Source organism: Sander vitreus, unplaced genomic scaffold (assembly GCF_031162955.1).
Source record: "Sander vitreus isolate 19-12246 unplaced genomic scaffold, sanVit1 ctg299_0, whole genome shotgun sequence".
NCBI classification, from domain to species: domain Eukaryota; kingdom Metazoa; phylum Chordata; class Actinopteri; order Perciformes; family Percidae; genus Sander; species Sander vitreus.
In genome coordinates, this window is record NW_027595453.1 from 110,896 (window position 1) to 125,000 (window position 14,105).

General features: G+C 48.5%; 1 protein-coding gene across 1 annotated transcript in view; it reads right to left on the bottom strand.

Moving 5' to 3' along the window:
- Nucleotides 1-3,921: 3,921 nt before the first annotated feature.
- Nucleotides 3,922-14,105, bottom strand: part of LOC144513625 (armadillo repeat-containing protein 1-like) — a 16,825-nt gene continuing 6,641 nt past the window's right edge. The window contains exons 2-7 of the mRNA XM_078244780.1: nucleotides 13,770-13,966; nucleotides 12,992-13,083; nucleotides 10,092-10,281; nucleotides 7,119-7,235; nucleotides 6,341-6,415; nucleotides 3,922-4,950 (exon numbers count right to left, since the gene is read on the bottom strand). Of these exons, the coding sequence (XP_078100906.1) occupies nucleotides 4,759-4,950; nucleotides 6,341-6,415; nucleotides 7,119-7,235; nucleotides 10,092-10,281; nucleotides 12,992-13,083; nucleotides 13,770-13,934 (831 nt within the window). The 5' untranslated portion in view covers nucleotides 13,935-13,966 and the 3' untranslated portion in view covers nucleotides 3,922-4,758. The remainder of the gene's footprint in view (nucleotides 4,951-6,340; nucleotides 6,416-7,118; nucleotides 7,236-10,091; nucleotides 10,282-12,991; nucleotides 13,084-13,769; nucleotides 13,967-14,105) is intronic.

A 14,105-nucleotide genomic window follows, 5' to 3' on the forward strand; every position in this document is an offset into this window, starting at 1 on the left:
AGTATGTTGATGTTTCTCAGCTCTGTGACAGCATGTTGATGTTTCTCAGCTCTGTGACAGTATGTTGATGTTTCTCAGCTCTGTGACAGTATGTTGATGTTTCTCAGCTCTGTGACAGTATGTTGATGTTTCTCAGCTCTGTGACAGTATGTTGATGTTTCTCAGCTCTGTGCCGGCTCCAAAAAATTGAAGACACAACAACAATCCCAGAGGACAAGCTCTCCATCTGCATGTCTGTCTGTGTGTGTCTGTGTGTGTGTGTCTGTCTGTGTGTGTGTGAGTGATGAAGAAGATGATGATGATGAACACTCACGTTGATTACAGGTTTTCAGTCAAAAATCAGGATTTTCAAAATAAATCACTCATTAATAAAAATAACTTAAAATGTTACACACACGTGAATAAAAACCTGAGTTGAGATCAGTTCATGCAACAACAACACACAAGTTCATAGTGCTTCATAGACATTAACCTTTAATAATAATAATAATAATAATAATATATAATGTAACAGATCAAAGTAACACTGGGATAAAACCCAGCGTCCTGATTGGCCCAAATGGAAGAAGAGAATGTGCAGATGTTGAGTTTAAAGATGATCTTAGCTCCGTGTTGTTCCGCTGACTGACAGAAGATGGCAGCAACGCGCCACGAAAAAGGCAACGACAGCAGGTTTTACACTATAAAACCATATTTGTTATTAATAAAGGAATCAACATGTTTGTCGAGTTCCTACCGATTATTTTCTGGATGAAAAGGATCAGTTGTTTGGTCTCTAATGGCGTGTTCATCTCTATGGGAGCAGCCGTGCAATGCATTCTGGGAGCGTCGCGGGGACTTCGGCGTCGAGTCGCCAGCTCCTCATTTGCATAAAGGTGAATCCAGACAACTTTATGCAAATGAGGAGCTGACAAACCTCTTCTAAACTGACCTTTGTTGATGTGAAATGAAGACAGATTCAGCAGCTGTACGGCCTGTTTCTCTCTTAATGTTTCCAGAAACACGTTACGGTGAACAGTTTTCATAAAATAAGAGATCCTATTCTAAACGAGCCGCCATGTGGGAGCAGCCAGACCCGCGTGACACGTTCGTCCAATCAGCTGCAGCCATCGCGGTTGTAGGAGGGCGGAGCCTGTTTTCTTTGCTTGTCATTGGTCAGTGAAGAGAAACCGGAGGCGAGCCCACCAGCGTGTAAGGCCTCCTGCACACTGGCTGCGTGGCGTGAGCGTGTCAGCTACGTGGCGTGAGCGTGTCAGCTGTGTGGCATGAGGGCGTGATGGTGTGAGCATGTCAGCCGTGTGGCGTGATGGTGTGAGCATGTCAGCCGTGTGGCGTGAGGGCGTGAGCGTGTCAGCTGCGTGGCGTGAGGGCGTGAGCGTGTCAGCTGTGTGGCGTGAGGGGTGTCAGCTGTGTGGCGTGAGGGCGTGAGCGTGTCAGCTGCGTGGCGTGAGCGTGTCAGCTGTGTGGCGTGAGAGCGTGAGCGTGTCAGCTGCGTGGCGTGAGCGTGTCAGCTACGTGGCGTGAGCGTGTCAGCCGTGTGGCGTGAGCGTGTCAGCTGTGTGGCGTGAGCGTGTCAGCTGTGTGGCGTGAGCGTGTCAGCTGCGTGGCGTGAGTGTGTCAGCTGCGTGGCATGAGCGTGTCAGCTGTGTGGCGTGAGTGTGTCAGCTGCGTGGCGTGAGGGCGTCAGCTGCGTGGCGTGAGGGCGTCAGCTGTGTGGCGTGAGTGTGTCAGCTGTATGGCGTGAGCGTGTCGGCTGCGTGGCGTGAGCGTGTCGGCTGCATGGCGTGAGGGCGTGATGTTTCAGAGTCTCGAGGTTTTGATATAAATGTCATTAAAAAAAAAAAATAATTATGGATTTTCTAATATTTCACCGTCAATCCTGCTGACGTTGTCTTTGCTGTAATCAGATCAGAATATATTTATGTTTATGTTTATGGGAAACATCCATGTGTCCAGACAAGACTAGCAGCAGCAGCAGCAGTCAGACACCTTTCTGGTGAAAGACATAGAAAACGCCACGCAACTGACACGCCACGCAGCCGCCACGCTCACGCCACGCAGCCGCCACGCTCACGCCACGCAGCTGACACGCCACGCAGCCGCCACGCTCACGCCACGCAGCCACCACGCTCACGCCACGCAGCCGCCACGCTCACGCCACACTCACGCCACGCAGCCGCCATGCAGCCGCCAAGCTCACGCCACGCTCACGCCACGCTCACGCCACGCTCACGCCACGCAGCCGCCACGCTCACGCCACGCAGCCGCCACGCTCACGCCACGCAGCCGCCACGCTCACGCCACACAGCCAGTGTGTAGGAGCCTTAATGCTGGGAAGCGGGGCGATCCCATCCGTGAAAACAGCGCGTACACGGACACGTACTGCGAGTTTGACCGTATTTTATACAATATTATATATTATGTAATACCATATTTCACGTCTTTTATTTTTGTGTGTGTGTGTCTGTGTGCAGTGTGTCTCTCTCTCTCTGAGAAGTCAAGACCCATGAACCTGGGTGTTGTTATTTTGAGATATATATATATATATATATATATATATAATGTATAGTATTTTGTAAGGTTTCCGGCTGTCCTGTCTGTGATGACCCGCCTGGCTCGACACATTCGCCTGCGGCTCGCGGAAGAAATAGAGAAGACGGTGAAAAGATTGCTGCAGCGGCGGGCCGGACTGGATGACATGGGCGTCGAAATAAAAATAGCTCAAGTTCACAGCGCTTCGTGGCTATTCGCGGTGCGTCCTCTACTTCTATGACTCTTGGAGAAGTTATCTCGTGTTCACAGGAAACAGTTACACCTGAAACGTATCTGAAGAGCTCGTTTAATAATCTAGTGATAAAGCCGACGCTCTGAAACCATTACGCATCGAAGGATTTGAATGTTTTCTATTTGTTTCCATTGATTACGAGTGCAATGAAGCATAATAATATTTGGAAACCTCCGTCCGAAGAGTGTTGAGAGCCCGTGATTGAAATAATAATAAATAATATAAAGTTAAAAGTGGATCAGAGGAAGTGAAGGCACCGCTGACTGAACCCTTCAAAACAAAACACGTCCAACTGCAGAAGAAAAGTCAAATAATAAGAACAATAAAAAGGTAAGAGGAACAGACGGGACGTCCTGTTCAGTTTGTACCTACACACACACACACACACACACACACACGTTTGTTTTACTATCTTTGTGGGGACCCATCATTGACATAATGCATTCCCTAGCCCCTCACCCTAACCTTAACCATCACCACTAAATGCCTAACCTTAACCCTTACCCTCACCCTAACCAGAACCTCATTCTAACCCTAATCCTAGTAGTAGTAGTAGTAGTAGTAGTAGTAGTAGTAGTAGTAGTAGAGTAGTTTCACCCTAGGCTGCTTTGCACCTTGACCTCGAGCCAAACACCCCCCCATCAGCTTTGTTCCCTTGTTATAACGTTGGTGGAGGTAGCGTTATCAGCTGGTTAGCTTAGTGCAGGCGCTAATGGATCCACGTTTGTATCTCGTAAATTACCCCACTAATAATGCCTGGAATAATACCAAACTTCTACAGTAGTACAAATAGTTTCTGTACTTATAAAAGGAGGCATTAGAAGGTTTGTATCTACACCAGAAATATGTAGTACTAGTATGCAAGTACTGCGCGTTAGCGCCGATAGCGCGACCGTGCAGTAGCAGCCGAGAGGAGTATCCATCAGGCAAGTGTTATGGAAATATACTTCTGGTGTAGATACAAACCTTCTAATGCCTCCTTTTATAAGTACAGAAACTATTTGTACTACTGTAGAAGTTTGGTATTATTCCAGGCATTATTAGTGGGGTAATTTACGAGATACAAACGTGGATCCATTAGCACCTGCACTAAGCTAACCAGCTGATAACGCTACTTCCACCAACGTTATAACAAGGGAACAAAGCTGATGGGGGGGTGTTTGGCTCGAGGTCAAGGTGCAAAGCAGCCTAGGGTGAAACTACTCCCAACCATCACTTTAACCCTCAAACAGCCCTTTAAACTTGTGGGGGTCCAGCATTTTAGCCCCAGAAGTATACTGGACTCCCGGTTGTTGGACCCCACAAATATAGTTATACACACACACACACACACACACACACACACACACACACACACACACACACACACACACACACACACACACACACACACACACACACACTCTGCAGGACCCTTCCAGCCCGTTAAGACAACTTGGTTTGGAACAGACACACCCTGTCAAGACACAATGTGAGTCGTGAGTATTTCTGGACCTTTTCGCGTTATCGTGTCGCTCGGCAACTATGTGGTTTGTCCTTTGTGGTGTTGCCGTAGCTAGCTGTCGAAGATGGCGGCCGTTCTGCACGTGCACAACTCACACGGTGTCTTGACGGACCCGTTTGCAGAAAGGCTCCGGGAACAGCGGCGGGTTTCCATCATCCTGCTTTCGCTCTCACTGTTCCAAGAAGATGGGTCTCAGGTTTCTTGTCTCCAGAAGTAACAGTGATTTCCTAAGTGGGACAAATGTTTGTCGCAGGACAGGTTTCCTTTTGAGAGTCAACCGTGTCTCTTTTATTTAGTACCCTGAAATTAGTGAAAAGGTCCAGGTCTGGCCTCTTAAAAAACAATACTGTACTCTTAAGGGAACATATTCAAAAGTGCAGCTGTAAGAACAGAAGAGTTCTTGTCTTGTAGCTCCACGTAACAGACAGCGGTTAGATTTGGCAGCCGGGTAGGTTAGGGTTTAAGCGAGTTACCAGTAAAAAGAGCGAGACAGGAAGTTGGTGGCAGTGCCCAGCCAGCTGCTCCCGTCCTGGCCCGATCCCACACGGGTCACCGCCTTGTCGGGCTCCAGAGACGGACTCTCTTCCTCCGGCAGGTAGTCTGGCAGCGCCGCGTTCTGCTCCACCGTCTCCGAACCGTCCACCGCCAGCGGGATCAAAACCTGGAGGAGACAACCACAGTTTAAACCAGGACTAGGGACTAGGAACTAGGGACTAAGGACTAGGGACTAGGGACTAAGGACTAGGGACTAGTACTAAGGACTAGGGACTAAGGACTAGGGACTAGTACTAAGGACTAGGGACTAAGGACTAGGGACTAGTACTAAGGACTAGGGACTAAGGACTAGGGACTAGGGACTAAGGACTAAGGACTAGGTACTAAGGACTAGGGACTAAGGACTAGGGACTAGTACTAAGGACTAGGGACTAAGGACTAGGGACTAGTACTAAGGACTAGGGACTAAGGACTAAGGACTAAGGACTAGGGACTAGGGACTAAGGACTAGGGACTAGGGACTAAGGACTAAGGACTAGGGACTAGGGACGCACCAAATCCAGGCTTCGGCTTCAGATTTGGCCAAATATTGGGCTTTTTGACGGGGTTGGGTTTCTAGGTCTACGGACTAGGGAAAACTAGGGACATATTTATGTGTGTGTGTGTGTGTCTGTGTCTGTGTGTGTGTGTGTGTGTGTGTGTGTGTGTCTGTGTGTGTGTGTGTGTGTTCCAGATGTTTTATTTTAAATCTAAAGATTATGTGATGTTTTATACATATTTCCCCATGTTTTGTGTCTAAATCAGGGATGCCCTGAATCCAGGATTCAGCTTCAGATTGGGCTGAATATTGGGCTTTTTGACGGGGTTCTGGTTTCTGCTGAACCCTACGCTGTCACTCCGCGCTACGCTGGTCGCCGTAATGACGGCGCCGTTGATTACAGGAAGGTGTTTACGTAGGTGGAGCTTCAATGCAGCAGGCTGAGAGGAAGTGGAAATGGAACTGGTGAGCAGAAAAAGGGTTGTTTGGCAGGACTTTCAGTCAAAAGAAGGCCATTCAAGTCCAGCTACATGTTCAATCTGCAATGCTGATTAGTCTGGTGGTGGCGAGGACCCTAAACAATACACAACATCACCGCTGTTACAACATCTGGTATGAAACATCTGGAAGAATACGAGCTGAGCATGAAGGAATCTACAGACAGCAGCCAGAATGCAGCAACTTCAGGTACGGCAAAGGAAGGACAGTCACTGTTTACTTCATTAATGTGTTGACTGTGTTCATGGACTGAGGACGGGACGAGGACTCAGCAGAACCTCAACCAGGGGGTTCAGGACTCAGCAGAACCTCAACCAGGGGGTTCAGGATTCAGCAGAACCTCAACCAGGGGGTTCAGGATTCAGCAGAACCTCAACCAGGGGGTTCAGGACTCAGCAGAACCTCAACCAGGGGGTTCAGGATTCAGCAGAACCCCAACAATCTGGATTTGGTGCATCCCTAGTTTAAACCAGGACTAGGGACATATGTGTTAACTAGTGTTGTTACGTTACACACTGACCTCGTCTCCGTTCTCTCCTTTCACCACCTGCTGCGCCGTCATCACGTGAGTGGACGCGATCGCAGACGCCAGAGCCTGAAAATCATCATCGTTAGAAGTCAGCAGTTTTCTTCAGCGGTGGAAGAAGCAGGGGCACAAGCACCAGAGCAGGGGGAATGAGAGGGGGAAACACCAGAGCAGGGGGAATGAGAGGGGGAAACACCAGAGCAGGGGGAATGAGAGGGGGAAACACCAGAGCAGGGGGAATGAGAGGGGGGGAATGAGAGGGGGGAACACCAGAGCAGGGGGAATGAGAGGGGGGAAACACCAGAGCAGGGGGAATGAGAGGGGGAAACACCAGAGCAGGGGGAATGAGAGGGGGGAACGCCAGAGCAGGGGGAATGAGAGGGGGAAACACCAGAGCAGGGGGAATGAGAGGGGGAGACACCAGAGCAGGGGGAATGAGAGGGGAAGCACTAGAGCAGGGGGAATGAGAGGGGGAAACACCAGAGCAGGGGGAATGAGAGGGAAACACCAGAGCAGGGGGAATGAGTGGGGGAACACCAGAGCAGGGGAATGAGAGGGGAGACACCAGAGCAGGGGGAATGAGAGGGGAGACACCAGAGCAGGGGGAATGAGAGGGGGGAACGCCAGAGCAGGGGGAATGAGAGGGGGAAACACCAGAGCAGGGGGAATGAGAGGGGGAAACACCAGAGCAGGGGGAATGAGAGGGGGAGAAATCACAGGGAAATAAAGATTTTAACAGAACACAACATGACGCAGCGTTTTCCGGTCTCACCTCGGCCTTCAGGTCCGATCGGATCCGGACGATGCATCTCTTGACGGTCATCTGGAAGGTGAAGCTGATCACTCCTCGGATCTTCAGCAGAGCGTCTTCACACAGACTCCTCCGGCTCTGAGCCACAGGAACAGCAACATTATTACATATAGGGTACATGTATTACTTCAGTCTATTTCATAACACCGCTTCTCAAAGACCGGACCAAACGGAAAGTCAATACGGACCCAAGCACGTTCCTGTTTACATGAGGTAACCGGCTCCATCTAGCCTAGCTTAGCACAGATCCTGGAGGTAACCGGCTCCATCTAGCCTAGCTTAGCACAGATCCTGGAGGTAACCGGCTCCATCTAGCCTAGCTTAGCACAGATTCTGGAGGTAACCGGCTCCATCTAGCCTAGCTTAGCACAGATCCTGGAGGTAACCGGCTCCATCTAGCCTAGCTTAGCACAGATCCTGGAGGTAACCGGCTCCATCTAGCCTAGCTTAGCACAGATCCTGGAGGTAACCGGCTCCATCTAGCCTAGCTTAGCACAGATCCTGGAGGTAACTGGCTCCATCTAGCCTAGCTTAGCACAGATCCTGGAGGTAACCGGCTCCATCTAGCCTAGCTTAGCACAGATCCTGGAGGTAACTGGCTCCATCTAGCCTAGCTAGCACAGATCCTGGAGGTAACCGGCTCCATCTAGCCTAGCTTAGCACAGATCCTGGAGGTACTGGCTCCATCTAGCCTAGCTTAGCACAGATCCTGGAGGTAACTGGCTCCATCTAGCCTAGCTTAACACAGATCCCTGGAGGTAACCGGCTCCATCTAGCCTAGCTAGCACAGATCCTGGAGGTAACTGGCTCCATCTAGCCTAGCTTAACACAGATCCCGGAGGTAACCGGCTCCATCTAGCTCTAGCTTAGCACAGATCCCGGAGGTAACCGGCTCATCTGCAGCCTAGCTTAGCACAGATCCCTGAGGTAACCGGCTCCATCTAGCCTAGCTTAGCACAGATCCTGGAGGTAACCGGCTCATCTAGCCTACCTTTAGCACAGATCCTGAGGTAACCCGGCTCCATCTGAGCCTAGCTTAGCACAGATCCCGGAGGTAACTGGCTCTGATCTAGCCTAAGCTTAGCACAGATCCCTGAAGGTAACTGGCTCCAACTAGCTAGCTTAAGACAGATCCCTGGAGGTAACTGCTCCATCTAGCCTAGCTTGAAGATCAGATCCAGCACAGATCCCTGCAAGCCAGGGCCAGATGAGCAGCACTCCAGGATCTGTGCTAAGCTAGGCTAGATGGAGCCAGTTACCTCCAGGATCTGTGCTAAGCTAGGCTAGATGGAGCCAGTTACCTCCAGGATCTGTGCTAAGCTAGGCTAGATGGAGCCAGTTACCTCCAGGATCTGTGCTAAGCTAGGCTAGATGGAGCCAGTTACCTCCAGGATCTGTGCTAAGCTAGGCTAGATGGAGCCAGTTACCTCCAGGATCTGTGCTAAGCTAGGCTAGATGGAGCCGGTTACCTCCAGGATCTGTGCTAAGCTAGGCTAGATGGAGCCAGTTACCTCCAGGATCTGTGCTAAGCTAGGCTAGATGGAGCCAGTTACCTCCAGGATCTGTGCTAAGCTAGGCTAGATGGAGCCAGTTACCTCCAGGATCTGTGCTAAGCTAGGCTAGATGGAGCCAGTTACCTCCAGGATCTGTGCTAAGCTAGGCTAGATGGAGCCAGTTACCTCCAGGATCTGTGCTAAGCTAGGCTAGATGGAGCCAGTTACCTCCAGGATCTGTGCTAAGCTAGGCTAGATGGAGCCAGTTACCTCCAGGATCTGTGCTAAGCTAGGCTAGATGGAGCCAGTTACCTCCAGGATCTGTGCTAAGCTAGGCTAGATGGAGCCAGTTACCTCCAGGATCTGTGCTAAGCTAGGCTAGATGGAGCCGGTTACCTCCAGGATCTGTGCTAAGCTAGGCTAGATGGAGCCGGTTACCTCCAGGATCTGTGCTAAGCTAGGCTAGATGGAGCCGGTTACCTCCAGGATCTGTGCTAAGCTAGGCTAGATGGAGCCAGTTACCTCCAGGATCTGTGCTAAGCTAGGCTAGATGGAGCCAGTTACCTCCAGGATCTGTGCTAAGCTAGGCTAGATGGAGCCAGTTACCTCCAGGATCTGTGCTAAGCTAGGCTAGATGGAGCCAGTTACCTCCAGGATCTGTGCTAAGCTAGGCTAGATGGAGCCGGTTACCTCCAGGATCTGTGCTAAGCTAGGCTAGATGGAGCCAGTTACCTCCAGGATCTGTGCTAAGCTAGGCTAGATGGAGCCAGTTACCTCCAGGATCTGTGCTAAGCTAGGCTAGATGGAGCCAGTTACCTCCAGGATCTGTGCTAAGCTAGGCTAGATGGAGCCAGTTACCTCCAGGATCTGTGCTAAGCTAGGCTAGATGGAGCCAGTTACCTCCAGGATCTGTGCTAAGCTAGGCTAGATGGAGCCAGTTACCTCCAGGATCTGTGCTAAACTAGGCTAGTTGGAGCCAGTTACCTCCAGGATCTGTGCTAAGCTAGGCTAGATGGAGCAGTTACCTCCAGGATCTGTGCTAAGCTAGGCTAGATGGAGCCAGTTACCTCCAGGATCTGTGCTAAGCTAGGCTAGATGGAGCCAGTTACCTCCAGGATCTGTGCTAAGCTAGGCTAGATGGAGCCGGTTACCTCCAGGATCTGTGCTAAGCTAGGCTAGATGGAGCCAGTTACCTCCAGGATCTGTGCTAAGCTAGGCTAGTAGTCGGTGCGTCAGACAGAGTTAGGACATGCACAGAGATGAGAAGGGTATGTCTGGACTTCTCTCACTCTGGGGGATACGGGGAATAAGACAAAGTCCCAATAAGTCGGCGTGCTCCTTTAAGATGCCAATCTCTTCCGCTTCTCCTTCTATTTGTTTTATTTCTCAGCCTGTAACTGATGAATTAATGAATTAATGTAATAATGATTTCACCGCTCACCGAGTCGTCCAGCCCCTGGATGTGCAGGATGACGGTCTTGGCCCTCTTGTTGCTGGAGCCCAGGAAGAACTGGGCTTTCCGCCGGCTACTGACAGACGTCTCGGCCGGCTCGGTGCTGTCCCTGCCGAACGCCTGCAGCAGCTCGTAGATCTCAGACGCCAGCAGCTTTGTCTCCCCAGGAGTCGTCGACCTGGACCACAGAACAACACCAAACTATAAACTACACAGATAGATACACAGACAGATACTTATTGATCCCCACACAACATACACATACATCATAAACAGGATGATAAAATAACAAATCCACATGAATAATATGGACAGTAAAAGAAAAGATACTAAATGAAAGATCCACATGCAGTCTGCATGGTAAGGTGCTCTATGAGAGAGTGTGTCATGGAGGAAGTCTAGAGACCAGCATCAAAGCCAAAATGCAACCTAGGGTCTTTTAGTGAATGTACCCGAGTCAAACTTTCGTTTAAAAGCATATTTAGGAGGGAATCACCACTTTTAAAGTGCCCATATTATAAAAAAAAAAACCCTTTTTCTGGGATTTGGGGTGTTCTTTTGTGTCTCTGGTGCTTCCACACACATACAGACTTTGTAAAAAAAAACCCTCCATGCTGTTCTGAGTGAGATCCGGTTTCTGAATGTGTCCTGTCTTCAGTCTCTGGGTCAGCTGGTCAACATCTGCACGGCTTTCTACGTAACAAGCCGAGACGAGCTGGCTAACTGCAACCGTTAGCACGTAGCGTTAGCATGCTAACGCTAGCATGCTACCTCGTTCTCAATAGCAAAGCACTGCTACAACACACACAAGTTCACCATAATCTCCAAAAGAACTACTTCCATGTGCGCCCTCATTTAGAAGAAGTCTCCCAGCTGATCCTGCCTTGTAACTGACTGAAGGTGGAGAAACAGCCTTTCTTTTACTGTCTATGGAGCTAGCTAGCTGACATGAGCTACATCTGAGCTACTGAGCATGTGCCAGTGCAATCAAAGATAGTACAGAAGAAGAAGAAGAAAAGAGGTCTCACTCTGTAGCTAAAACAGAGACCAGCTGAAAGAAGATCTGCAGCAGTGAGAGAGAGCTGGGCAGTACAACAACAATATGGTGTTTTTTAACATTAAACCATGTAAACCTATTCTGGTACAACCTCAAAATACAATTATGAACCTGAAAATGAGCAGAATATGGGCACTTTAAGATGCACCGTATTCTGGTTTTTGGGTCAAATGGTCTTCTGAATGGGAGAGCTAGGGACGCTACGATGCTAGCCTCAAAATATCTATGTTTAAACCACTAAGAAGGCTCGACACAACATGAGACTTTGCTCCAAGTATCACCAGGGACTCTACACCTTAACCACAGCACTGACAACATTGGTTGTGTTCAGAGTTTACTAAAAAGAGGTTTCAACAACTCCCGTTAGCTGTTGTTGTTGTTTACGCTATCCGCCATCTTCCCAGTCCAAAAAGAGCCGATCTCTGAATGTGAATGAACGGACTCCACAGGAGGAGATGTCATTCTTATATGAGGCTCCTTTTACATCTACAAGGTCAATATTGTGTTTCACTAACGACAAAACCATGAATAATCCGTGCATTTACATGGAACTAAGCTTTAGGAGCTCTCCATCTTTACTCTCCTCCCTCGACTATTTCTGACTGGCTCGATAGATGGAGACTGGAAGAACAACAGCTAACGGGAGTTGTTAAAACCTCTTTTTAGTAAACTCTGAACACAACCAATGTTGTCAGTGCTGTGGTTAAGGTGTAGAGTCCCTGGTGATACTTGGAGCAAAGTCTCATGTTGTGTCGAGCCTTCTTAGAGGTTTAAACATAGATATTTTGAGGCTAGCATCGTAGCGTCCCTAGCTCTCCCATTCAAAAGACCATTTGACCCAAAAACCAGAATACGGTCCATCTTAAAAGTGGTGTTTATGTCCTAAATAGGCTTTTAAACTACAGTTTGACTCGGGTACATTCACAACAAGACCCTAGGTTGCATTTTGGCGAGAGTTACGCATTAAATATGGACAATGTAAGAGAATAAAGCAGTAAACAGTGGGTCGGTGGACAGTCAGTACATAACTATTGTTATTGTTGTTGTTATAGAAGGCAGTGGAAGTGGTGGTGGTGTGTTGGGAACTATAAGCCAGTCTACTTTTACCTTCCCTAACCCTCCAACTATATAATGGGATGTGCACACTATACTCTTCTGTAGCAAAGGTCAGACAGATCTGAGCATCTCAACACTCGTGTTGCATGTTATGCATTTTTGCTTTTCTATCATCCAGAGAACAAAAGAAAGAAACAAACACCAAGTTCAACTGTGACTTCGGCACAAAACTGATTAACTGAAAACTGCGTAACTAACAAGCAAGAATGTTCTTAAAGGATTTCATTCGTGAAGACCTGAGACCAGATGTTTTTCCTGTAGCCAACCTTTCTGGGAAACCTTGATAGACATTAAGCCCTAGCATTATTTCTGTGCATTAATTAATCCATAATGAATTGCTCAACACCAAGACCCAGCACTACTCCCTGCGCTCCCTCTCCTTTTGCACATGGACTGTCTGACTACCTCTGATCACTGTGTACTTTATTAATGCACCTCAACAATGCATATATGATATACTGCATTCTGTCTCTACTATTATATGGACTATGGTCTGATTTCTCACAACTTTATTTGCTAATGCACGTTAATAATGGACTAACATGACCATTTTTAAGCACTGCTATAAAGAAATAGCTTGGTTGTACTGGTTGTCCTTACTTGTGCAACGACAATAACGTTGAATCTACTGTAATCTAGTGACAGCTCCTTTTCAGTTTCAGTTCAAACCTGACTGACGTTGAGATAGAGGACGAGAAGAAATGAGTGGACTCACTTCTGCATGACGTTCTGCAGGCTCAGCATCATCCCCAGCTCCCCCTTCAGCTTCTCCCGGTTGGCTCGGCATTCTGCCAGGTACCGGATCGCCTGGGAAACAACCGCCAATCACAGTTAGACAGACGGCCGCTGTACGCTAAGCCGGGGTTTTCCCTGCCATTGTAAGGTTAAAGCCGCGTTCAGACAGCCTGCGTCGGCCGTCAGACGGTCCAGCAAGAAAGCAGAAGCTTTCTATTCATGTTGAATGTGTTAACCCTTGGGTTATCTTGCCTTCGACCATGCAACTTTTTGGTCGTCTTTACGACCCTTTTCTTGCTTTAGCCAATGATTTTGAAGCTTTTTACAACATTTTTGTCCCTTTTTTCAACCCTCTTTTATCAATTATTTTCTTCAAATGCTATAAAATGTTATAAAACAACGTCAATTCAATGAAAGTAGTGAACTGAGCATGTATTGAACTTGTGAAGAGCGTTGTATGGAACCATCCATGTTATTTCTTTTGACGATTTCGTTGAAAGAAACCCATATTTCTGATATAGAAACTTTTTGAAAATGGGTCAAATCTGACCCCTAGGACAACAGGAGTAATACTGTCCTCCACCACGGTCTCCATCACCCAATTAATACTGTCCTGTTTACTTCATTAATGTGTTTACTGTGTTCATGGACTGAGGACGGGACGGGGATTCAGCAGAATCTCAAAAATCTGGATTTGGTGCATCCCTAGATTAGATGTGCTAAGCTAACACACAGATGTTTTGGGTGTAAGAACTCACCAGCAGGGCGGAGTAGACGACCTGAGGGTTGGGGTTGTCCAGGAACAGGATGAGTCCCGGGAGGCAGCCCTGGTCCTGTACGATGGCCCGGCGGTTCATGGGGTCGGCGGCCAGGTCCCGCAGCTGGTTGACCACGGCCAGGGCGTCCGGCTCCGCGCTCATCATGGCCGACAGTCACTCCCCCATGCAGCGATTGACTGAGGACGGCAGCAACAACACATTCACTCACGCAGAACAAATACTAAATTATGTACAAGTTCATCCCAGACTGCAGAAAGAACAACATATGAACACTCATTTGTTCCTCTGTCAATATCTCTGCTGAATCAACACAGG